Source organism: Branchiostoma floridae, chromosome 13 (genome assembly GCF_000003815.2).
Source record: "Branchiostoma floridae strain S238N-H82 chromosome 13, Bfl_VNyyK, whole genome shotgun sequence".
Classification (NCBI taxonomy): Eukaryota; Metazoa; Chordata; class Leptocardii; order Amphioxiformes; family Branchiostomatidae; genus Branchiostoma; species Branchiostoma floridae.
This window is the reverse complement of record NC_049991.1, coordinates 8120208-8146141: the sequence shown is the minus strand read 5'-3', so window position 1 is coordinate 8146141 and position 25934 is coordinate 8120208. Positions and strand designations below refer to the sequence as shown.

The window sequence follows — 25934 nt, the reverse complement described above, 5'->3', positions numbered from 1 at the left end:
TCTAAAGTTTAAGTTCTTCTTTTGTCCAAGTATTACATTTATACTATTGTTGCCTTAATGTGCTAAATACATTATAAACTGAATGAAACAGTGGAAGGTTTTGTAGATAGTGAGCAAGCATTATTCACAGTACTTATTCTTGCCTTGCTTCACATCCCCCCAACAGGAATGCAAGTGAACTTGTCTGCCATCTTACCCCAACAAAGTGGATTGTTTGTACCAACTTTATCAGACCCATCTGACTTTGTCGGAAGTGGATGCTTCAACTCCAATGCCATTGAACAAGGGAATGTCAGTATGGCTAGTTTAGAGCAGGGGAGTCTCAGTGTTGACGGATCCATGCTTGTGAAGGATGTACCCCTGGTGTTTGCTGTAGTGACTTGGAAGGCTTCAAGATTTCATTTTGCCAAGCTACTGGTCATTGTGAAGGACCATGCAGGCCCAGTGCTCAGCATCAGGTATCATCAGTTTTAATCGAGACCACACTTTTTTTTTACCAGGGAAATGGCCTAACAGACTATGTCAGTGTATGCAGCAGTATATTTATGACTGTCTGCATCACAGTATACAAACATGTATCATACCAACTAACATTTAAATGTGTTGTGACAAGTCTCATATACATATCCACAGCTGTGATGCATGCAGTATGGTAGTCTGCAAAAGTATAAACTCCACTATTAGATGATCATTGATTATACAGAGTATAATGATTTATGATGCTTGTATTTTGATGCTTCAAGGCTGTAGGACATGGTGTAGAGAAGACTCACAATTGGTTATACAAACAATGATAGGTAAAAAAAGATGTTACTTACTAATAGTAGACTCTATGTTATCTAGGGATAAACTTGTTTCATGAAGAATGCAAGCTGTTAAATTCTGTGACTTTTGTAGCTGATTTCACAGTGGTATTGGTATATTTGGTGGCATTGGTTGCCTACTGCTTAGGCTTTGAGACTCAGGTTCTACAGCTCATGGGTTCAAATCCTTATCAAAACTAATGCCATACTCTCTATAGAAAGGTACATGGATAGCAAATTTTGTTACAGAGTTAACATTTGGCAGGGGTGAAAGGGATTAATGGCATTGTTCTCCATCCCTGCAATATCCACTGCCCTTGTAGCCTATGTAAAAGCTATGGTATCTTTTATCTTCTGCTTTCCCTTTGTATTATTTCAGTTGTGTCCAGAAGTCTCAGTGTACACAGCAACCTTCTGGGCAGAAAATCAACCCTTCAACAAGACTGGTCATCCAGGCAAGCTGTGAGATGGGCTGTGGACAGGTGATACGATACAGGTGGACATTGAAACAGGAGGAGTCACCAGGGTTGTATACGGAAATCTCACACATCCCAAGGGTTATATATGGTAAGCAAGACAAGACAATGCTCAATGCTCCAAAGTCTACCGCATACCCCAAGACCACCACATGCACATAAAACACTTTTCAGTTGTGTTTTTTTTTACCTTGCATAAATAAACTTTTAGCTATCATTACTATTTAGGCTTAAGTCACATTTCCAAACTTGGACCCGGCCGGGCAGCTTTCGGAAACAAAAGACACCAAACTACACAAGATGTAAAGAGAATAGTCGTGGGCATTATTTGTGTATATTTTTTACGTAATACATTTCTATTTTTTGTATTCACAGACAGCCCAGCCAGGCCCCGGTTTGGAAATATGATGTTAGCCTATAGAAGAAAGGGACTAAATTGAATATAATAATACATGACATAGTTTGGTATGCTTTGTTCATAGAAACAACAATATACTTGATCGTTTGGGTTTCAGGTTGTACTTTTTCTTAAATGAAATCTAACAATAAATGGCTTCTTTTCACAAAGCTGCCAGGAGAGGCAGATATTTTGTTGTGGAGCCATTAGCACTGAAAACAGCACTGGAGTCCAACCGGACCAACGCTACGTACGTCATTGAGCTGGAGGGATGGAATGTACAAAGGCCTCAGCTCAAAGGGCAGAGCACCATGTTCTTTCAGATCAACACGCCCCCCACCCCAGGTTAGTGTAGTAATATACCGTATATATTGCCAAGTGCATGGAAATGATTACAATAAAGCTTTAATGTCCTGCCCTTGATGTGTACATTGTGTATGATGGTTACACCTGTATGGTCCGACATCCTTCTGTACCGACACCCAATAACCGAACCCTAACTGCACCATAACATAGAGGCATTGGAATGTAGGTTTGTTGGAGATTCCTGGTCTGTCCCTGTTCGGATTTAAACTGGTGAAATGAGGCATAAGTGGTTGCTGTAATCACCAAATAAGCCACAGAGTGAGATGTTTATAGGGACCGACAATGCCATACGTCATCACATACAGGAATGTCAATGCAACCTGGCTCTCTGATGATACACTATAAGAGTGAGTAAAGAAAAATAAAGTACCAAATGAGATGGGAACTTTTGTGTTGGCAGTGTGAATTACTAAAAGGTGATGTTGTGGAAAGATGTTGCCATCCTTGTAAGAAGTGACATTTCTTCATTTTTTGTCTTTATTTCTCGCTCTTCAGGTACCTGTGAAGTGTCCCCACTTGTGGGTATGACACTCCAGGACACGTTTACACTCAACTGCACAGGCTGGTATGACGAGGATGGGATAGATAGATACCAGATCTATGGTGAGTCTATACCATCAGATATTTCAGCACCAAGGACAGGCCTGATTGTAACTTTTAAGACTAATGGTTACTCGCCCACCCCAACGAAACATTTTTTCCCTATACTACTTCATAATGTACATCAATGAAGGTTAGACATAAAAGTGATAAGAAATGCCATCATCATTATCATATCATGTCAAAAAGCAGTTACTCAAGCAACTGGAAATGATTTTGGAAACAGTCAAATGTTTCAGATAGTATCCGCTATCTTTCATTAGAGACACTGAAGAGATCTGGAAGAAACTGCTTTTTAAACCCTAACTATGAATGCAAAAGAGCTGAAGACAATTAGAAAACAATAGGTACCGTCTTATCTATTTGCTTGAGTAACTGCTTTTTGGCATACTTTCATAATGAGTGATTTTTTTCTCTTACATTGGACATAACATTGTTCATACAGTGCGAGAGAATTCCTCAGTGTTGCCAAGTGAGTTGAATAATCAGCTCAACGTAGGGGCAACAAAGACAGGACAGAAGGAGCTGAATCTCCCAGCTGGGAACGCTGCCTCTCAGTACAAATGGCAGCTGTATGTCACAGTACAAGACACACTGGGGGCTTACATCAACTGGGTAGTCGGTAACATACAGGTAGGGGTGCAAGTATTGTGAAGTACAAACTTCAATTTTTTTGAAATAAAAGAGTATAGAAAAAGGAGCATATACATGTATATGATCATGCAATTATGCTTCACAGGGTCATTGGTGATTTGTAATCTATTAAGACAATAAAAGCATGTATGTGATCTGAAAATATTGGATAGCGTACAGTGCTTAACTTTTGAAGTTATATAAAGAAAACACAAGTAACAGAATCATGTCTATATAAACTGTTCTTTTGATTTCAGAAAATTCTGCAGTGCAGTACTTAAGACAGTCGTGATGTACAAAAAAAATTGAAATAATAATACAACATGTATCATCATAATGACTCATTATGGCTTTTTGCACTGTAGCAGAGGACTACATGATTGAGATAGGAACATTATTTAATTTGTGTCCGATTGTCCTCATAGGTTTTCCCACTGGCTAGCAAAAATGAAGAAGTTCTGAGGAGATCGCTTCGCTCAGTTGAGTATCTGGGAGATACAGGGAACATTGAAGAATGGGCGGGGCTGGCACTGGCCTCGTCATCTGCTCTGTCAGTAGGTAAGGTGCTAGAGAACTGACAGCAGACAACATCTTCATCATGTAGTATTATACCAGATGCATTACATGTAATATAACAGAAAAGGTAACATAAAATGTCTTTTTCTTTTCTTGGAGAAAGTTATCCTCATCTTTAACATCTCAGAATTCATCCAGTAATTTATCAGTAGATGACAATTTGGTTTAATCATTTGTTGATGAGTTTGACTCTTGACCACAATTCTTTTACAGATTATCTATGTTTTCTGAAATCTCTAAAAGACAACTTTGACACAAATTTCATTTTTCACGTTTTCTGAGATTATGATATGGTTATTACTTTTTAAAGCATCAATGACAGAGGAAAAGAAAGCAGAGGTAAGTATTTCAACTAGCTTGTTATAGTCGTTGTCATTGTTACCACTGTAGAAAGCAGAATTCTGAATGCATTGCAGATGCTCACATGTACATGTGTATACCCTTTCTCTGTATACAAATGTTAGTTTGTGGATGAGTGAAGATCACTAACATATGTAGCTGGTTGCTTATTCTAAATGCACTAAAGCTGCATGGCAAAACTATTTTCTTTTTCTTCTTTTCACAGCATTTTTACACCATGAGCACTTTACCTAAGGTGATCTGCTACATTGACCAGTGTAGTTTAATAAGTAACAGTTACTGTAAAACTCTAATTTTCTACAGCAACGTAAAACTTTGATCAAGTCCATGACATCACTGCCTATGACATCTATTGGTCACCTGCAGAAGTTGACCAGTGTGATCAGCTCTGCAACTGCAGTTCCACAAGAGGTCACTAGGGATTCCCAGGTGAAGTTAAATGTTCTTACTACTCTATTTTTAGACAAAGATTAACTTCAATCTGTTGGTCCATAATTTTCTAAATAGATTTCAACCTACAATATTGTCAGAAGGTAACAATATATACCTATGAATATTCAACTTATTCCAACATGTTTACTAACATGACATACATACATGAAAAGTATAAGACAAAGCTTGCTGCTATGCTGGAATTCCCTTTCAATACGACTTCATTAGAGGAATGATCAGCTTATAGGAAATACAAGATTTTACAGTAATTTGTTGGAGTCCTAGTGGCAGGTCTCAAACACCTGGAAGTTGTTAGCATTGTCATATTTGCTTGTCAGTTTTTTGTCATTTACATATTTAGCATGTGTCATATTCTCAATGTGTATATTTCAGGACATAGTGATATCAGAAATGACGTCCATGACAGACTTTCTGAGTGAGACAGTGTCAGAAACAGACCAGGAACTTGTGGAAGATGTTAGCAGACACCTCCTGGAAAGCTGTGGAAATACTCTTCAGGTGTGACAATAGGGATATTATGCTTATTGTATATATAATAAGGAGTATTGGACATTAGACCCACATCCATTGTTTTGACTCAATTATGTCACAATTGTTCAATTTTTACTTTGCCATGAAATCTGTGCCAAAAATGAATATCAGTATTTCAAATTCAATATTATATAATATTAACTTCAATTCTTCCGGGTAGCCTAAGACTTCCACGTTAGAAAAAGAATGGTGAATCTAAGGAGATCTCCCATATAATGCAGCATCAGTTATTAAGAAGGTATGCACGCTTAAGATATTGAGGTCTTATTGATAAGTTAACACAATTTCTTGAAATAACAATCATAGGTTACACTGGAGAATTATGAGACATTACATGGTTTTTCCTTTTTTTCTCATCTTCCAGTTTGTCAAAAATTGTTTTTTTCAGGCCTCATCACTGACTCTTGACTCATCACAGCGGGCAGAGAGTGGAAATTCTACAGAAGTAGACGACGAAGGCAATTCAACTGAAACAACCAACATGGCTGTACTGGGGCTTCTCAACAAGGTCATGTCAACAGTCACCACCAATGTCATACCAGGAATACAAGTGCCCAGACTTGTGTCCAGCACACTGGTGGTCAGTATAGAAAGGAACTTGGCAGACGAAGTTGATAAGAGTGCTGAGATAGATGGGTCACAGTTTGCTCTACCGGACACGGGTCTATTCAATGACATTGGGAATGAGTCAGTAGTGGACACTAGGGTGAGTAGTGATACACTCCTTATTCGAAAGAATGATTTGGTATGGTTGGAGGGGTGAAGGCTCAGAAGTCAATGTATCCAATATACATGTAGAATTGATTCATGCCTTTTGTGTACAAAATCTATACACACCTTATATATAAGGTGTGTGTAGATTTTGTACTATAGTACAAATGTAGGCAATGTGAATTTTAGAAGCACCAGCTATTTCACTGTGTCATTAGTAAATCTGCATTTGTTATTCAGGCATTTCCTTAAATTTGCTTCTTTCAACTGTTTTTCCCTTCCACACATTTTTTACTAAAGGTTTTTGATGGATTCATTTCAATCTGTGTAGCCAAAAAAATGCTCTTGAATGCACTAACAGTATAACGTTGCCCACAAATGTCTTGGGGGAGGGCAATAGATTAGATCAATACATGAACTTAAGGATATTCTTTAAACCCACAGGCTGTGACCTTCAAGACCAATCCGTACTCCTTTAGGGACATTGAAGGTGAGAGACAGCTGAGGTCTGATGTCTTCATGTTGGAGCACGTTGTTGGAGACAGCAAGTTGAATGTTTCTGGGCTTCAGGAACCCATTTCCATAGTCATGCAGAAAAACCTGGATGGCCTGAATACAGGTAGGGTGTATGAATCTAATGGTATGTTGTTTTTAAGAAATTATGTACCCTTAAAATGAATTATCTGTTTGTTAGCTGTATGGATTGTCTAGCCATAAAATATGATTGAATTCATCTATAAAATCAAATCATAAAATTGTACAACGTTCGACATTTGTTATGTATTTTAATTTTATATATTTTTAAGAATCTGTGATGAAGTGAATTACATTTTCAATCACACACATGAAATTACCAACTTGGTGCACTGTAGAATATGACTGACTAATCCAACAACCATGTTGGCGGGTAATTGAATTAAGCAGTAGCATCTTTGTGTGGTTTACAGATGTACGCTGTAATCCAACATGGCGCAAATGACGTCAAATGAAAAGCCTGACAGTGTATACAAGTGTTTTCAGATTTAATTACAGCAAGTCAACAACATTAGAGCCTTTAGTACCCACATGAATAAAAACCTAACATTGCCTATTATCAACAATAAGCTAAGTATAGTTTTAGTTAAACACAGTTTCAAAAGCTGTTTCTGTATTTATCCATCTTTGGCACAGAGTATGTATATCCAAGACCTACAGGACCAGTGATGCTCCATAAGTACAACATCAGTGGTACAGCACAACCTGCCCTACATGTGGACATAGCACCCGATGTGTCTGGCACCACATATACAGTCTACGTTTCCTTCGACCATGAGCCCAACATCACAAATCCCTATCTGGTCTACAATATTGAGGATATGGGCGAGGGTAAGATGACGTTGGCATTGTGTATGACAGAAATTTTGCTGAAATGAATACTTTGTTACCCTACAATCTGTATCACTCTTCTGTACATTTTGCCATTATTTTCAATTCGAAAACCAACAATGACAATCTTTGTTACCATCAGCTGGAAAACTTAGGCCAAGGGAAATTATATTATGATGCACATAATCTACATGATAATGTATAGACCTTGGATACACACATTTAAAAACTTTAACGCTAGAACACCAGAAAGCTGTCTTTTCATTGGTGCATAAAAAAATACTGCACATCTAGATCTGCACAACTTCCTGGCTTTCAATGTAAAGTCATGACACTGTAAATAGATTTTCTGTCTTCATCTTTGGTGTAACCACTGTCTTATATGATAATACTTAAGTCTTGTACAAATTAACTCAAACTCAAGGAACTCAAATATACTGCAAATGCATGTCAATTCTACCATGAGACGAAATTCTCAAGTGCCAAAAGTGTAAATGAACTTACAGTAGGACATCAGTGATTATTGGATGAGCCATGAACAAGATACCTCATTTTGAGACCACAGCAAGGGTGCAAGGGTTAGCTTACTGTGGAAAAGGTTTTAATCACATCTACATGACTTGTACTGTATATTTACTTTTTCAGACAATGGATTCTATCGACTCTTCGTTGACCCTGACCTTATTCCTGAAGACAACAACGGCACAGTCTATGTCGGTATCCAGGAGGAGGGAGTCGCCACAGTTTCACCCACGGCAGATTACACAACCTTCAGCTCCAACTACTCCCTGTTGTTCTACGTGTCACAGTGTATATTCTGGAATGATACTCTGAATGACTGGGACACTACAGGCTGTAAGGTGGGGGATGATACATGTAATGTTACAGCCATGTCTGCAAGAATTATTGTCAATGGTTGTTACAAGTTGCAACAGTAAAACATCCTTCTATGTCTTTATGCTTGCACTACACGGCTTAATACTAGAGCTAGTCATGTATATAAATGTATGGGTAGTGCCAATAGTATGCATAGAAAACAGGCACAACTGACCAAAGTCAAAGTCCTTCCTGTGCCTAAATGGTGCATAGGGCAGCACCCATCTCCACTTCAGTAGCCCTGAGCCACACAGCTTTGTAATCACTACAGCAGGGGGCTAGTCCATTGGTATTGGTGTGTTTCAACTTCCATGCTCTTTCCTGAATGCTGAGTGCTAAGCAGAGAAAGCAGCATGTACCATTTTTAAAGTCTTTGGTATGACTTGGCCGGGGATTGACCTCACAACCTACTGAATGCTAGGCAAACACTCTATACACAGTTGGCCATAATACACCGGTATCACATTTGATACATCACATTTTATTGTTAAAGCCTAATGCCTAAACCATGTACTAGTAACTTTCTGAAAAAAATTCCATTCCAATTTCCATTCTTTCAAATTTTCGACTAATAAGACTTTTTCCTCTTTACAACCACAGGTAGGAGATGGCTCCAACAGCACCCACACCCAGTGCCTGTGTAACCACCTGACTTCCTTTGCCAGTGACCTGTTTGTACCGCCAAACCCCATCGACTTCAGCTATGTCTTTGCCAACGCGTCGTTCTTGGACAACATCACAACATATGTGACCATCATCACCATCTATGTGATATTTGCGATTGGTGCAATCTGGGCTCGAAGAATGGATAAGAGGGATATAGAAATGGTAGGTAGACTTAACTGATGTCAATTTAATATGCTTAGTCAGGACTTCTTGCATTAACAGTGTCTCCGATATTATTCATGATTGCATGACTGCATTATACAATGTTTCCAATTAAAAACAATGGAAATCATCAATCTTCCATGAAGTTAAATATAGATATTACTGTGTGATGATTGTGTAGGTCAGACTGATTCTAATGAAAATTTGCAAAAAATGTAATACATACACAATCATATAGCATTTCTATGATTCCATCAATGTAAAGGAGCCTGTCCACATGACCGTGTTATATTCTCACACCGCATTAGAATTTTTGTTTTGTGAACTTACAAATCCTTACTTGTTTTTGTTTGGTAGATTTGTTGATGTAGAAAATTCATTGAAAGTAATTAACATGATTTTCTAAAATAAATGTACTTTTCTTAGCTTGGCCTGACTCCACTACCAGACAACCAACCAGGAGACAGATACCTGTATGAGATTTTTGTGTACACTGGGCTATGGAAGGGGTGTGGCACAAAGTCTAAGGTGGGCACTGGAGTTGCTTTTCAAAAGGATACAACCTAAAAGGTTGCATCGAAATTGCTTGCAGAGCAACTTTGTACCATTGTTTGATCTTCAAGTGCAAGCTAAAAAGTAATAAATTTCTATTTTAGCACTTTATACCGGTAATAATATGTCAAATTGTTGGTCTATTAGTGTCATTTCTTATTGTCAACTTTACAAAAAAAGGAACTTACTGTTTGGTAAAAACTGAATACAGTATGAAAATACCTATATGTTTGATATGAATGATGAACTTTAACAATGATATAAAAAGGAATATAGAGCATAATGTGATGAAGATGACCATTTGTATAAAAAAAAAACAGGAGAAGACTATTAGTGTTTGCTGTGATGTAAAAACAGCAACCACAAATGATATGGTACAAATGTAGTAACCACAAGAATGACTACAAATTGACTTAATGAAAGTCACCTAATATATGTCTACAGGTTAGCATTGTACTTAATGGGGAGAGAGGCGAGTCAGGAGCACGGCAGCTGGAAGATCCCAAGAGGAGGGTTCTACGAAGGGGTGGCAAGGACTCTTTTCTCTTGTCTACTGCAAGGTACCCTTAGCAATAATTTATGCAAAAAGTATCTTTTACATGGTCCTGTGTGCTTAGAGGGTGTTTTGAAGCCCTGTCATACGGAGGAATCTTTATGGTGGAGTACACAATTTTCAAAAGCTGTATTAATCTATTTTCTCTTAACAGTACTTTTTGATAGGACAATGATATCTGAAATGTTTTGAGTTCAACAGTAACCAAGTATGGATATATACTTAAAGTTATGATTCTTTATAATCTCATTTACAAATTAATACATGAAATGAAATGATTTTTAGAGATCCAAGAGATAATATGTAACTTTGTAGTGATGATGCCATGTGCAGGAAACCCACTAGTTTTGTCTATTTCTGTCAACATTCCTTTCTGTAGACCTCTTGGAAACTTGATGTACATGCGAGTGTGGCACGACAATAGCGGTGGTGGAGGCCATGCGTCCTGGTTCCTACGTCACATCGTAGTGAGAGATGTGCTGACTGGAGCCAAGTACATGTTTATCGGCAACTGTTGGCTGGCTGTGGAGAAGGGCGATGGAAGGGTAAGTCCTGTTTCAATGATACATTGTATACAGTATTATTCTTCCTTCCTATGGCTTAAAAAACGGTAATATATTGATGTATACACTCACTATTCGGATTAATATCCGTTGTTCCTTGTCTTGCAAGGGTTGGACTTTGCTATGTCCCTAATTGATAAAGAGACAGAAGCATTTAACATCCAGGCTAAGTCACCACCATGTCTGACCTATTGATAATATTATGTTGTTCTGTAAGTAGCCTCATAGTACTGTTGTCTAAGAGATTCAGATTCAGCGTTATTGCTTTTGGCTTGGCATCTGACATTTTCAGATATCACATGAAGCTTGCCAACACTATATAAAATGCACAATCAATAAACACTGGTTACAGTTCACTAAAATACATTAATACATTTTAAAAGCTTAACACTAGTTAAAATGTAACAATGATAGAGAGACGCTGTGTGAAATATAATTATAACTAGTACCGTCAAGCAATTAAGAATGTAGGATACAACCACAAGAAGCAATCACTACCGTAAAACTATAATTCAAAAGTTAGCTTAAGTTAATAAGTATAATTCAAAAGTTTTGCAGCAGTGATTGCTTCTTGTGGTTGTATACAATATTGTCTAGTCTTTGTTGCCATACATTGTTTATGTACCTTGCATGATTATCATACATGTATCTATCCTCAGGTGAGCTGCCTGTTGCCTGTAGCAGGTAGAGAACAGGCCCAGCACCTCTTCACCTCCAACATTGTCATACATGTATCTATCCTCAGGTGAGCCGGCTGCTGCCTGTAGCAGGTAGAGAACAGGCCCCGTCCTTCCAGCACCTCTTCTCTTCAAGTTCATCCATTGTCATACATGTATCTATCCTCAGGTGAGCCGGCTGCTGCCTGTAGCTGGTAGAGAACAGGCCCTGTCCTTCCAGCACCTCTTCACCTCCAAGTTCACCCATTGTCATACATGTATCTATCCTCAGGTGAGCCGGCTGCTGCCTGTAGCTGGTAGAGAACAGGCCCTGTCCTTCCAGCACCTCTTCACCTCCAACATTGTCATACATGTATCTATCCTCAGGTGAGCCGGCTGCTGCCTGTGGCTGGTAGAGAACAGGCCCTGTCCTTCCAGCACCTCTTCACCTCCAACATTGTCATACATGTATCTATCCTCAGGTGAGCCGGCTGCTGCCTGTAGCTGGTAGAGAACAGGCCCTGTCCTTCCAGCACCTCTTCACCTCCAAGTTCACCCATTGTCATACATGTATCTATCCTCAGGTGAGCCGGCTGCTGCCTGTAGCTGGTAGAGAACAGGCCCTGTCCTTCCAGCACCTCTTCACCTCCAAGACCAGTAAGGACCTGGAGGATGGGCACATCTGGTTCTCAGTCTTCCTCAGGCCTCCTCGGAGCCGATTCACACGTCTTCAGGTAAGTCTTGTTGAGAATAATTAACATCATCTAGGAAGACTAATAACTAAGAGATATTGAAATAACTTCCCTGTGTGTGGGCTGTTCAGAAAAAACAAACTGACTATGTGTCCTAACAAACTCGATTAGGTATTTTTTTTCTTCTTTATGCTTTTGGACTTGGACGTCAGAATAAAATTGTAAGAATATGCCACTCCAGTCCATTACTTTATTTCCTGGACATTTTAGAATATGATTCAATCAGAAATGAAACATAGAGGAATAAAGAAAAACTTGAGTCTGAGTCATTCTGACTACATCCACTCATCAATTATAAAAAATATGTTTGTATTCCAATCTAGCCAATCTTAAGATACATGTATAGTTCAAATGATAACAAGTTGAATATGAATCAGTGAATCATCAGTAACATTGCTTCCTTTTAATTATCGTGTAAACTTTATGATTTTTGCCCCCCTCCTCTCCCCAGCGGCTAGCGACATGCCTGTCCCTGCTGATGTGTGCCATGTTAGTGAGTGCCATGTGGTACGGGATCCTGCCTGATCAGCCCTCCTCTAATGCCATCAGGATTGGACCTTTGATACTCAGCGCAGAGCAGGTACAGAAAGTACTTTTAGATATGTCGCTTTATATATCACATAGAAAAATTGTCAAAAGAGTACAGAACTTCTTAGAGGGCAAAAAGGCTGTAACCGCTCAAAATATTCTGCCACATTCTAAGTACTGTAAGAAAATATAATTAAAGGTATCTTTTATGACCCTGGGACTGTGGAACAGAACCATAGTACATGTCTACATATTCTTGATAGAGGGATGTGTATTAGAATGAAGGAAACTTGTGAAATAAAAAAAGAGGCAAAAATTGCCTATTATATCTAATCAAAGGAAACTAGCTCAGCCAATGATAATGTTCATCAAAGATACATTCTTGCTATTTTTTCAATCAAAATCAATTCAAAGACTCATGAAGTAAGAATTTTCCTCCAAGTTCTATCATTGTTGTTAAAGCTCTTTCCTTGGTGCTGAAAGTTTGGTGGTGGTGAAACTTATGTTTTCCATTAGCACAGATAATCATATTGATAAGATTAATGATGATTAATTAGATTTCTGACAATAAGCATTTAACTACTGTACTTCTAATAGATGATTTTTTTTTCGACCTTTATCTAACCTGGATACATCTTCGGCCTAAGCCATTTTTCAAGATTGCAAGAATAGTACAAAACACAGATTTTAAAAATATTCTCTTGATTGTGTTGTCAGATTGGTGTTGGCTTGATGTCCAACCTCATCACCTTCCCCATCAACCTCATCATCGTGCAGCTGTTCCGTAAGTCTCGCCCACGCAGGAAGAGACCATCCAGGGTTCTGGTAGCGCTGGAGCAACAGGACACTGAGAAGACAACATGTTCCTCTCAAGGTATCAAGACTTCAGCCAGTCAAAACATCTCTCTTTTGAAACTAAAGCTTTTGAATAAAGTACATTACATGTAGCAAGGGACTAGTGCAATGGCATTTTAGATACCATAAATTGAGGAAAATGTGCAGTAACTTTTGCAGTAGGAGGAGGGCCCAACAGTAGGCATTTGCAATTTTTTTTTGGTTGAAACAACTACTGTACCAACACAATGCAAGACAGAGCACATATTTGTGGTGTGATAAGAAAAACGTGGACATACAACTTCCGTATCAATGATTTTCAGTACCCCTTTTCAATTTTCTGAGCATTATTCTGTCATATCTTCCCCCTCTCATCTAAATTTGATGGCACACCATTCAGCTTTTAATTTAGTCCATATGTTACTTTATTCATGTCGATTTGGAGGGTCTGTTCATTCCTTTTAAAACATTACTCGACATCTGCCTTTCCTCCAATTTAAAACTCAAAATTTACTGATACTATCCATTCAACCACACATGTACAGTCGTTTCCCAGAGTGCACCTACCAATGTTCCAGTCTAGCTTGGAAAACATTACTCGAAATTCTAATTTCAAAACTCAAACATACTAATACTATCCATCCAACCGCACAGTTGTTTCTCAGAGTGTGCACAGCATCCCTAAACCATCCCAGTCTGACGGCCGCACCAATAAAGATAACAGCAAGAAGAAGAAGAAGAGGAAGTTCAGCTTCCCCTGGTGGGGTATCATAGTCGCCTGGATACTTGTATTCCTGGCGGTGGGCACCTCCACAACTTTCGTGATCTTCTACGGGATCCAGTTTGGTAACGAGACGGCGACCAAGTGGATCACGTCCATGGTCGTGTCCTTTACCTCGTCTGTCCTGGTGACTCAACCAATCAAGGCAAGTGTTAGATAAATTCATAGGTAAAAGTCAATGTATAATCAGTGTCCTGTGTTGTCATGGCTTAGGTTTGTGCTACAATGATGTTTAAACCACATAACACTTACTTTTTCTAGCAATATGTAGCAAAATTTATTAGGCTCTATCCAGAAGCTTACTTTTTTGGCACCATCAACCGGCTCACCACTGTGTACCTGCCTGGTCAGGATATCCCAAAGAGGGTTTTGACCAGTAATTGTATAGATGGATAGATGGAGGTAATTAACAACCAAAGTAGACCCAGTGCTGCATGGGCTTGGAATTTGAGAGTTCCAATTTCAGTTATTGTTGCTCAATCAATTTGCATACTTCTGGAGAGGGTTGCAATCCTGTTAAGCGGACTTTAAGCCAGAGAACCTGCATTTGAGTACTGCCATATCTCCTCAAGTACGTTATAAAAGGACCCACAATGCTTACTGATGACATTACGGTAAGCCCCAATATGACGGGATCAAAAGTATCAGTCTGGTAGGTCAAGTTATGCTTTGTGGGGTACACATCTCATATCAAGTCAAATGTTTAAGAAAAAACAATCCCTGCTTTCAATGCCTGTGTCACAGGAACAAAGACCATAGAGCATGATGGTGATCAAGCTGCTAGAAAATAAGAGCCTACCTAATTGTAGTAAGAATTTCAAAATGTTTTGGAATTTTTTGTTAGGTTTTCCTCCTGGGACTGTTTGTCGCCATGTTCCTAAAGTCCAGTGATGATGATGATGACGATGATGATGATGAGGAGCAGATGGAGTTGGACCCAGACCTGGAGTCAGACGAGGAGTTTATGCACCTGTCCCCAGGTGAGCTATACATGTTTAAAGACTCAAGTAAGGCAGTTTAAGGGTACAGATCTTATTGCCTTTTTTAGGCCATTGGGTTAGTGGTTTTAAGTCCACTGTGTCTGAAATGGGCACAGTATTGAAGGTTGGACACATGGCTCTTCGTGTGGACCTTTTTTCCACTTAAACCAAACTGCCCAAGGAGACCACTTATATGCGACCAAAAATATCTGGTCAACATGTATAATAGGACAGATGGTAACTGTAGACAGGCCTCTTAATAGGAAAATGATGTTAAGAACACCTAAAAAGTGGTCACCTTGGCCAGGTTTTCCCTAAAATATGTAGTACTACTTAGTACTATACAGGTTTGACTGTATATCATTTTCGCCATGACCTAGATCACAGTTCCATGACAGACCAGGCTCCACCTGACGAAGATGAACTTGAGGCTGCACGGGCACTCAGGAACAAGGAACTCAAGATGTACAGCATCATAAGGTACAATGTAACTTTTAATCTTTTAAAATTCAAAAAAAGTACATGACACGGTTTTGTGCCCCTTTATCTCTTAATGTCTTTTGGTTCTACAGTTCCTACAAGTTTGCATTATTAACGAATCATTAATGCATTTTTCCCATGCCCACACCAAACCCATACTTATGATGTTTATTTTGCTTTGCAATGTTTGCATTCTTGGGCGGGCATGACACAGATAAACTCCAACTTGATCCTAGCTCTCCCTTGGGTCTGATCATCAGCCTTTGGGCGATCCAAACCACAGTTGGGCTGGTATCTTGTGTGATATATAGAATACAATGTGTTAAAGTTTAGATTTCTCCTCACAGGGAGATATCGGTTTACCTGATGTACATCTTCATCATTGTGGTCATCAGTTACTTCAGTCGGGATGAACATGCTTACTGGGTGCGCCAAACCTTACAGGAAACGTTTTTACAGGACTTTGAACAGGTCAGAGCACAGCTAGATAACCAATTTCTTCCTACTCCATATCATGTATAGGGTAGCACCCATCTTCGTCTCTTTAGCCCTTGGGCCGCACAGCTTTGCATGCACACACGGGGGGCTAGTCCACAGGTACATGTAGTACTGCTTGTGTGTTAATGTTCAACTACCATACTGTTTCCTATGAGTGCTAAGCAGAGAAAAGCCACGTATGTACCATTTAAGTATTTTCCATGAGAATGATTCTAGAGGCAGATATTATGCAAGCACTCTTCTCACAAGGGCATTAGTGATTGACACAGTCATTGTGGTAAACTATTGAGGAAAACAACTAATTTAGATTCAGCCCATGGATGGTGATGTTAGGAACTCAGAGTTTCAATTTCAGAGTGTTTTTTTCTTCACAATTAAGACACTGTAATAGCTTTGAATTATACTCACATGATTGTTTATTTGGCATCTACATTTTGTATCACTACCTGAAAAAAGTATCATTAGAATTTCATCAGTTAGATTTTAAGAAAAGATGTTCTCTCCAGATTAAGACTGCAGAGAACTTCTGGGCATGGGCTCAAGGCCCGCTACTCGACGGCCTGCGACCGGGTCCATGGTACAACCAGCAGCCTGCAGACAACATGGGCCCGCTGGTGGCTGACAAGATCTCCATGCTGGTGGGGTATGCCATCATCAGGCAGCTCAGAGTTAAGGAAGGTGAGCAAGGTTTTTCTTCTGGACAAAATTTTTATCTCCATGAAAAATGGAGATATAGTTTTGGGTGTGTCTGTCTGTTTGTCTGTCTGTTTTTGTTTCCAGACGTTTGTAGTCAGCATAACCCAAGAACATCTGGATGGATTGTGATGATATTTGGTATGTGAGTAGGTGTTGGAAAGATGAAGGTCAAAGTCAATTTTGGTACTGCAGCAGAAATTCCATTTTTTGTATCTTTTGACCTGGATGTGCTATGGTCTTGTTTGTAAAGTTACCACTTATAACGACTTCTTAAAATATAGTTATGTGATTCTATAACAGTTCAAGTGTCTCTCTACAGTCAAAGGACAATCAGTACATTATGTGCTGAGCTAGTACACGCCTAAGCAAATCATAGATTTGACGTCCGCAATAGCTTTGCTTGGCACAATGACATTACATTAAATTTCATATTTGATAAACGTTGCTTGGCAATGTGAAAACTCAAAGTACATTCAGCCCATTCCTATATTCTACAATGATATAAGAGTCACTCTGTAGATATTTTTTAATCATTCACAACTCTGGCTTTGATAGTACAGTAAATGACTAGAAGCTTCACAAGCACCACTGAGACAGAATCTTTAAAATCTCGGACAAGAATTCAAGGTCTTCTAGATCTCTCACTTGATTTTAGTGCAAAAAATTTCTTGAAATGATTGGTGAATGGTCAGGACCTCTATTGATAACATTTTTTTTTTGTATTCTCCCTTTATTTCCTATATATGATAACAGGTGGCTGTGAGAGACCAGTGCCACTGCTGGGAGTAACATGCACATCTGAATATTCCTGGGATAATGAAGACCACGGGAACTACAAACCCAGATGGGAGCATTATCCCTACAACCAAAGCATTGCCATTGATGTTGGGAGGCTGGAATATTCCTACACACAGTCAGGAGAGATAGAGTCATATCCAGTTGAAGGTTAGGGCCTTTAAGAATGATCTTTGTGATGGTGCCAGTTACTCTGTGGGAAAACAATGCTACTTAGGTTACCATATCTTGCAGAATAGAAAACCTACCAGTAACAGATAGAAAAAGAAGAAGAACTTTATTGCACACGTACAAGGATTGTAAAGGATACAATGTATGGCAACTTATACATACAATACAATTTAGCTAGTACATGAGTTGCTAATATCTAACAATAACAAGCAGGTTGCTATAACTCAGACAGATTGGTAGCTACCTGTTTTGTCAAAAATGCCAATGTCTGTCTCTTATATCTACATGAATTCAAGGCTTTGAAATAAAGATCTTTGACTGTAAAATTTAGATTACAAAAGCAAGAGATGCAGACAATGCAGTAATAAAAAATAATTCCCATCAATTAAACCCCTGTCTTAAAATGTGATAAGAACCAAACTCTTTACCATAATTCCTACAAGACTTAGTGTTCTTTAATGGCGATCATAAATGCACAGCTTTCTTCTTTAAAAACCTATGTCTATAACAACCTAAAGCTTTGTATCCAATAGGAATGGTGGTTTTTGATTGGCCACACAACCAGCTATATGTGAAATATATCAATTGATCATCTGTGTTCTTGTGTACACAGGTATCATGGCCATCTACACAGGAGGAGGATATGTTGTACATCTAGATGGGAACAAGGAGGAATCGTTACAGAGGACGCAGCAGCTACAGCAAGAGGGATGGTTGGATAGAAAGACAAGGGCCGTTGCGGTGGAATTTTCCGTCTACAATGCACAGGTATGTTAAATTTTCATAGACTAAGTGTATCTTGCAAAAATTAGAAAAAAAACCATCTCATACTCTGAGGCTTGGAACTTTCAACAGAGCTTGGATTGAGGCATATTTTGAATGGAAAGAAAGTAACAAATTGTTTATTATGTTCATGAAAATGGAAACATGTCAGAAAAACTTCTTGGAAATGATTTAACCTTAAAGTTTATGTTGACTCCTTCTGTCATAAGTAATATACAAATAATCTATTTCTATTTGAAGGTGAACCTGTTCACCTACACTCGTTTCCTACTGGAAGTCCTCCCCTCTGGAAACATGATACCCTCCTATAACATCAGCCCCGTGCGGCTCCTGAGCTACTACTCGAGCCTGGACACCTTGAAGCTTGTGTGCCAAGTCACATACTTTGGATTCCTTCTGTACTTTATGTACAGGTAAGAACACATTTATCAAACTTATTTGGGATGCCTGTATTTTATGCAAATATTAGAGATTATGATATTATAATGTATATCAAAATTCTGAAAATAATTTTGTCAGGTTGGTAGGACATAGGAGAAATTCATTTACAAGACCAGTATGTACTTACTTTGCTTTCTGAAACGTAAGAAAAGTAAGCACATACTGGTTGTGTAAAAGAATTTCTCCTATATCCTAATTCCTATATCAAAATTCTTATGCAAATTTCATGCAAATGTTATGCAAATCTTTGTAGGTTTGTGCAAAAACTAGAGAAACAGCAACATTAATTTTTCAGGGAATTGAGAGAGCTGTGCAGAGATCGCACAAAGTACTTTGCAGACATTTGGAACTGGATGGAACTGTTTGTGATCGCCGTCTCCATTGCTGCGATTGTGGCATATTTCTACAAGTTGGTCGTCACCAACAGTCTTCTGGATGACCTTGCCAGGTGAGGACCTGTACAGTGTGACTGACAGGCATGCAGCATACATTTTGTATATGACACTGCCTTCAAACAAGTGTGAAAACATACCACAATTTTGAAAGGGAAGCGACTTTTGTTTGAGATTCAGCAATTATGTGTCAAAAAGCAGAAAAGCAACTGGATATGATTTTGGAAATGGTCAGACATTTCAAGCAACATCCGTTGTTTTTCATCAGTGACACTGGCAAAATCTTGTTGGAGAGAGTTTTTATATACTGGCAGTAAATTGATATGCACAGCTACATGTAGGAAATAAAAACTCTCTCCAACAAGATTTTGCCAGTGTCACTGACAAAAAACAACAGATGATGTCTGAATTGACTACATCAGGACCAATGGGAGAGACAAGACCTACGTCAACCTGCAGTATGTGAGTGGTTGGAACCAGCTGTACGAGTATCTGGTTTCGTGTCTGGTTTATGCGACCACCCTGAAGCTGTTCCGTCTACTGCGCTTCAACCGCAGGATGTCCCTGCTGTCTGCAACCATCCGACACTCCTCAAAAGAGTTGACTGGTTTTGCTACCATCATTGGTGAGTGATTCTAAGGATAATGTCTCTCTTAAACGGCAAAAAATGCTGCTTGCATCACTGAGGGACTTACACATTCTCAAGTCATTCGGAGTCATTCTAACAAGTTGAACAAACATCAAAATTAAATGTCTATTTTTTGATAAAGGTAAAGCCATCAACCATCTTCAACTGAAGTAAAGCATCATGCTTTTCCAGGTACATGTATGGATTCATGTACATGTGTGTAGTTCCACAACTTAGCTAAATGCATTTTAAGACAAACGCACAGGGCCTACTCTATACAATGTACATTGTACATGTACTCTTTTTGATGTGTGTTGGGTTATTTGATGTGCAATGGAGGGGTGATTCATGTACATTGTACCTGAGGTAATCTCATGACCACAATTAAATGTTGACAAGTATGATATTTTCTGTGACAGAAACATGGATCATGAATTTCAAACCATATTCTTTTCCATTAATACTGAAAAAAATCTCAAATCAAGATCTCATGCAAGATTCTTCTTTTCCAGGTGTACTGTTTATGTCATTCTCCATGTTGGGGTACTTGGTCCTCGGGATTCACCTCAAGGACTTCTCCAGCTTTGTCGACACTTTGGAAACCTTGGTTGGCACGACGATGGGTTACTTCGAGGTGGATGAGATCATCGCGGCAAAGCCCTTCATGGGAACTATCCTGTTTGTGAGCTTCTCCTTATCCATGGCTTTTGTCATCCTCAATGTGTTTGTTGGTAAGTTTTGGTTTAAAAAGCATGTATGTGTGTGTAACAAGGGTGTTAAAGCGCTACCAAACTGACCACGCCAACGTCTCTAGAGCTTTTGGTGTTGTAGTTTGCACGTTGGATTTGTAATCTGCCGTCCTGGGTTCGATCCTGGGTGTCTGCATGTTTGTTTCTTTCTGTTCTTACTCGCCCCTCTGAATTCTTACGTTGGTTCCCACACCGGGATGCAAGTCTGCCTCTGGATCTAATGGTTGAGAGTTCAAATACAATCTTATTCCCCTGACGTGAAAGCTTACCTGAAAGGGTTGCAGTCCTCGGGATGGGTTGGAACACTGTTCATTCTACTTTTCAAAAAGATCTAGCCAAGTACAAAGAACCAGAAGAAACTGTACATGTCTGTCTTTCTTGTCGCAACCAGTGGAAGGTTAGCTCTTCAATAAGTTGAACTAAGCAATTTTTCCCCTACCCTTGTATACTGCATGAATATACATAAGACAGATGGATGCATGTCAATACACAATCTCAATACACTAGGTACATGTAGAAAAGAAAGCTGCATCACTCCTTGAGAGGCATACATGTACACATCACTAATTTTGTGAATTTTGTGCCCTGGTCTATAGGAATACTGACGACTTCCTTTGAGGAAGTTAGGAAAGAGAATGACAAGCAGGCTAATGATTATGAAATAGTGGATTTCATGCTGGGGGTAAGTATTGAAATGCACACGCCACAATACATGTAGATTTTTAATATTTCTTATTAAGTACATGTACATTTGTAACTGAATTAGATAATTTTTGATATTTCATTATAATTTAATCTCTGCAACTGGATATCTCCCAGACATTTCAAGGTTTGGAGTGACATCCATCACTCTTCTTTTATTGTCAGTGGAATGAATTGACAAAAGGATGACATTTACATGTACTTGCAAGGATTCAAGTTAGTGACATCATTTACAACTAATCTTAGAATCACATCTCATGTAATCATTGTGGCAGTTCATTTTAGTGAAGAGTGATGGCTGTCAATCAAAACATTGGGATTGGGTAAATCTTATCTAGTTGTAGAGATTAAATTGTCATTAAATACAATGTATCATTTACCTTGATGTCTAACTTTCATCAAGGTAAATCAAAGCATATTTCTGCATTTTGAAGTCATTAACTAAATAACTGATCATATTATTAAAATCAAAATACATTTGGTCACTCAAAACATCCAAATTGAGTCAATCTCTGTATCTTATCCAGTTTTAATGATGGAATTGTCTCAAAATATTGTTTACCTGGATGCCAGCCTTCATCAAGGTAAATTTAAGCATATTTCTTCGTTTTTAAGTGGTCAACCAAATAGCTGATACTATTGCGAGAAAATACTGTCTTTAAGAAAATCATTTTATTTCAGCGTTTCAAAAAGGTATTTGGATTAGCAGAACCTTCTTCACCGGCTCTGCCAGCAGCTCAAGATGCAGGACTGAACAAAAAAGCCAGGGGGCCTCAAGCAAACAAGGGAACCTATGTGTCTGCAAAACAAATTGAGGTACTTCTTTAGTTACTCAAGTATATGTATATATTGTATCAATGGATATCATAAGAGGAGCACAATCATATAATAATACATCTAAATGATTACCATGGCAATTACGTGTAGCTCAAAGATAACTGTTGCATTTGTGTTATCTAGAAGTACATGTACTGTAAGTAGCATTTCTCATGGCTTTATTAGCAGTCTGCAGTTCTGTTGGGAATTATCAGGTGGCGCACATATACATTGTACATGTACAGCAGCTGGTTCTACATTTTGTAGGTTATGCAATGTTTGCATGGGGTGTTTCAACAGGGTGTTGGGAGTTTGGCCTGAATTACACTTAATAATATATATAATTCTCAAAATAATGTAAGAAGTACCAAACATTTCAGGGATTCTACTCTATTCAGAAACAATCATTGGTCCAGGAGCAAACTGAGCAAATCTAGGCAGTTTACCGGGTATGCAATACAAACAAAACTGGAGCTACATGTGAAAATGATGGATTCCAGGTTACAGTGAATAGTCTTACACAGGTAAAGACATAGAAATCAATAACGACATGGAATCACTTGTAGTTGTTAACTTTTGATGCCGTGTCTCTCTGTAGGTGACCTTCCCTGAGCGCATCGACAAGTTTGTGTCGTCAGTGTACCGTTTGTACATCACTCCACAGGCTCAACAGGAGAACGCCATCGATGATCTGGAGTATCACACCGCAAGATACTTCTCAGTAGGTTTATGATAATCTTTTGTGGTCCAATTCTTACTCTTCCCATGGTAAGCTACCACTGGAAAAAAAATATGTGTAAAGCATGCCAAGAACACGAGATCAGAAATTTCACTGCCATACCATACTCAGAGTCCCATTATCAAACTTGACCTTCATTTTCCCAACTCCTACCCACCTAAGATACAAATTATACAATGTAAGTTTCATGTACATGTACATGTATGCTGTCTGCAAGGACCACCTGACCAATGCGACACCTTTTTGATGGTCCTGTGGATAATCTTCAAATTGCCCTCAATGACACTATTACAAGGTTCATTGATGTAGTTTCATGTCTTTGTTTTATTTCAATACTAGGGCAAAGACATTCTACCAGATGATTTTGGGACTGACACCTATGGGCTGTTCCATGGCTTTTTGGAGGGGGAGTCAGCATCCTTGTCTGGGCCAGCTGAATACAGACCAGGTACAGAAACACCCCTTTCCCCAACCAGCTTTCTGGAAGTGTCCATGAACTACAACAATTTGTTGTCTGAGTCAGTTGAAAGTCTGGGGGATTTGCCAGGACAGGTGGCAACCAGTGAGAAGTTGAGGGAGGGTGTACCAGGCGCAGGGTCACACACACAACCTGGACCTTCCTCAGCCAGGCAGAGAAATGAACGTCGGATTGACAGCCGGTTGGCTATGGTTCTAGAGAATGAACTGGAATTAATTTAGTTGTCATAATAATATACAAGAACATGCACTTGTTTGTGATAACATTGCACTGAAAAATGTTTTAAAGTACAATGAACTGAAGATGTGTTCAAACTTGTATATACTACATGTACATGTGTTTGTATTTCTTTCTTTGGCCTTTGTCATAAAAGTATACAGTCTACAAATGTACATAATGCATACCATATTGTATATAATGTCAGTGTTTCTACTGTGGAATCAGAAGGAATCTGTCTGATTGCATTCATCTAGTATGGTTTGTTTTGTGTGTAAAACAAATGAATTATGACATACATGTAGGATTGCTGAAATTTTGCCGAGATATCTCTAAATTCCCAAATCTCTAAAGTGCACGTGGTACCTTCATGTATACATGTTCATTGTACTAGACTAATATATAATTCTACCTGTGTCTGTATCTGTGTATTTTGTCCCATTCAAAAATAGATTGATGTTTCATGTAGCATCCGTCAATATGATCCTATTTTTTGGTGGCAAGAACAACATTTTCATATCCTGTTCGCCACAAATGTATCAATATCGTTCAACGTTGCTTATTTGAACTTTGTGTGACTTGTTCCTCTAAGCCTTATATGAAGTTGTACATGTATAATTTTGGTAAGGTCAATTCACATGTTGCTTTAGCCAACTGTTGATTATACTCACTCATTTTGTAACCTTCTCTGAAAGTTGCATATTTTACCGAGGTTATTATAGTATTATCAGTGAGTCAATTTGTGAGCACAAAACAATGAAATTCAAGCACAAGACATAACTTTGTGCAAAAATTACACTTTGTTTACCACATATGCATATATCAACATCTTTTTGTACAAATACACATTGTACACGTTCCTATCCCCCACAATCAAATGATGAAATTAGTCTTAAACAGCAGCATCAACAACAATTTAGGACTAAAATAAGCATGACATAATGAATGATCAATGTCAGATTCTCAAAATTAGATCTTCTATAATGATTTTTAGTCATAATAATCATATTTTACACATTAAAACAGTATCAGAATTCTACTGTTGTATCAGCATTATGCAGAATCCCTTACTTGTAAATGTGCACATTGTCATGAAACCATGAAACAGATCAATTCACCAAAAAGCTACTGCTAGATGATTTTATGTCATTAGCTGGAAGTCAGTTTAAAGTTCCTTAACACAGAAGTCAATTTCGAAGACATGTAACTCTACGTTTAACTTGGAAGCACTTACGTGTAAGCCTTTTTCTGAAGGTCAAATTAAACACCATATTAAAAACGTATATTATTAATTTTTTTTCTTCTGTCACCTTTTACTAGCTTGGATTACTACCGGAGATCCTTACACTCGCAGTGAGAGTAAGAAGCCCCCTGTAGTAATCAAATGGTATCTAGGCATTTTCGTAACATGTATTTCATAACATGTACAACAAATAACTAAGTAGAAGCCTGCAGCAAAATTGCCCTTATACAGGAGTCTTTCCAAATTATAAAGAGCACCAAAATTCCATCAATACACCCAAGCATTGTACATTGTAAGGTACAACTTGACAAAAATTTTAAGCAACATGTTGTATGACTGTGGCTTACACTCAGTTTCAAACAATCTCTTTGCCATATACAACATGTACATGTAGTTACAGAGAGCATAATACATTGCAAAATGCAACAGGATTTACTGAGAGAAATGTGCTTCTATGCATTGCACAGATTTTACGCTTAGTTCCAGATACAACGTATTGCAATCATTACTTCACATTCTATGTCACTTAATGGACATTGCATGTCTGTAGTTACATGTAGTACTTGGAATGATATACAAATGTATATTACTATGGCATTCAAATAATTTTTCACTAAGTGTACAGATATCGCAGCAACTGTAACAAATTTCGATCTGGAAATGTACGTTGATAATATATGCTAGGCATTGAGCCTTGGTCCAAGACATTAAAAGTACATGTACATTGAGATAATGTCCCTAAAGAAATGACAAACTCGCCTGAGCCAGCTTTGTTGGAGACAAATCTTGCATAAATAAGATTTCATACATCCAAATCTAGTCGTAAGAGTTCACACGCTGACTGCACCATTGTTTATCTAATCATGTCCTGACAGCAAGAATAAAATGATTTTGCTGATCAATATATTAGGTAATCCATTCTGTATTTTTTTT

The 25934-nt window shown here is 38.4% G+C and overlaps 1 protein-coding gene across 1 annotated transcript in view; it reads left to right on the top strand.

Annotated features, from left to right (window-relative positions):
- The window catches only part of LOC118429433 (polycystic kidney disease protein 1-like 2), a 28874-nt gene extending 5006 nt beyond the window's left edge, over positions 1-23868 (top strand). The window contains exons 9-43 of the mRNA XM_035839920.1: positions 167-458; positions 1183-1370; positions 1848-2021; positions 2538-2684; positions 3088-3275; positions 3701-3833; positions 4162-4190; positions 4515-4640; positions 5037-5162; positions 5584-5901; positions 6351-6525; positions 7077-7271; positions 7917-8131; positions 8748-8975; positions 9402-9503; positions 9972-10087; positions 10460-10625; positions 11884-12033; positions 12503-12631; positions 13297-13453; positions 14068-14339; positions 15039-15174; positions 15555-15654; positions 16002-16125; positions 16659-16830; positions 17602-17793; positions 18428-18582; positions 18838-19010; positions 19334-19486; positions 19853-20055; positions 20571-20789; positions 21404-21489; positions 22191-22325; positions 22924-23046; positions 23404-23868. Of these exons, the coding sequence (XP_035695813.1) occupies positions 167-458; positions 1183-1370; positions 1848-2021; positions 2538-2684; positions 3088-3275; positions 3701-3833; positions 4162-4190; positions 4515-4640; positions 5037-5162; positions 5584-5901; positions 6351-6525; positions 7077-7271; positions 7917-8131; positions 8748-8975; positions 9402-9503; positions 9972-10087; positions 10460-10625; positions 11884-12033; positions 12503-12631; positions 13297-13453; positions 14068-14339; positions 15039-15174; positions 15555-15654; positions 16002-16125; positions 16659-16830; positions 17602-17793; positions 18428-18582; positions 18838-19010; positions 19334-19486; positions 19853-20055; positions 20571-20789; positions 21404-21489; positions 22191-22325; positions 22924-23046; positions 23404-23763 (5957 nt within the window). The 3' untranslated portion in view covers positions 23764-23868. The remainder of the gene's footprint in view (positions 1-166; positions 459-1182; positions 1371-1847; positions 2022-2537; positions 2685-3087; positions 3276-3700; positions 3834-4161; positions 4191-4514; positions 4641-5036; positions 5163-5583; positions 5902-6350; positions 6526-7076; positions 7272-7916; positions 8132-8747; positions 8976-9401; positions 9504-9971; positions 10088-10459; positions 10626-11883; positions 12034-12502; positions 12632-13296; positions 13454-14067; positions 14340-15038; positions 15175-15554; positions 15655-16001; positions 16126-16658; positions 16831-17601; positions 17794-18427; positions 18583-18837; positions 19011-19333; positions 19487-19852; positions 20056-20570; positions 20790-21403; positions 21490-22190; positions 22326-22923; positions 23047-23403) is intronic.
- The last annotated feature ends 2066 nt before the right edge of the window (positions 23869-25934 follow it).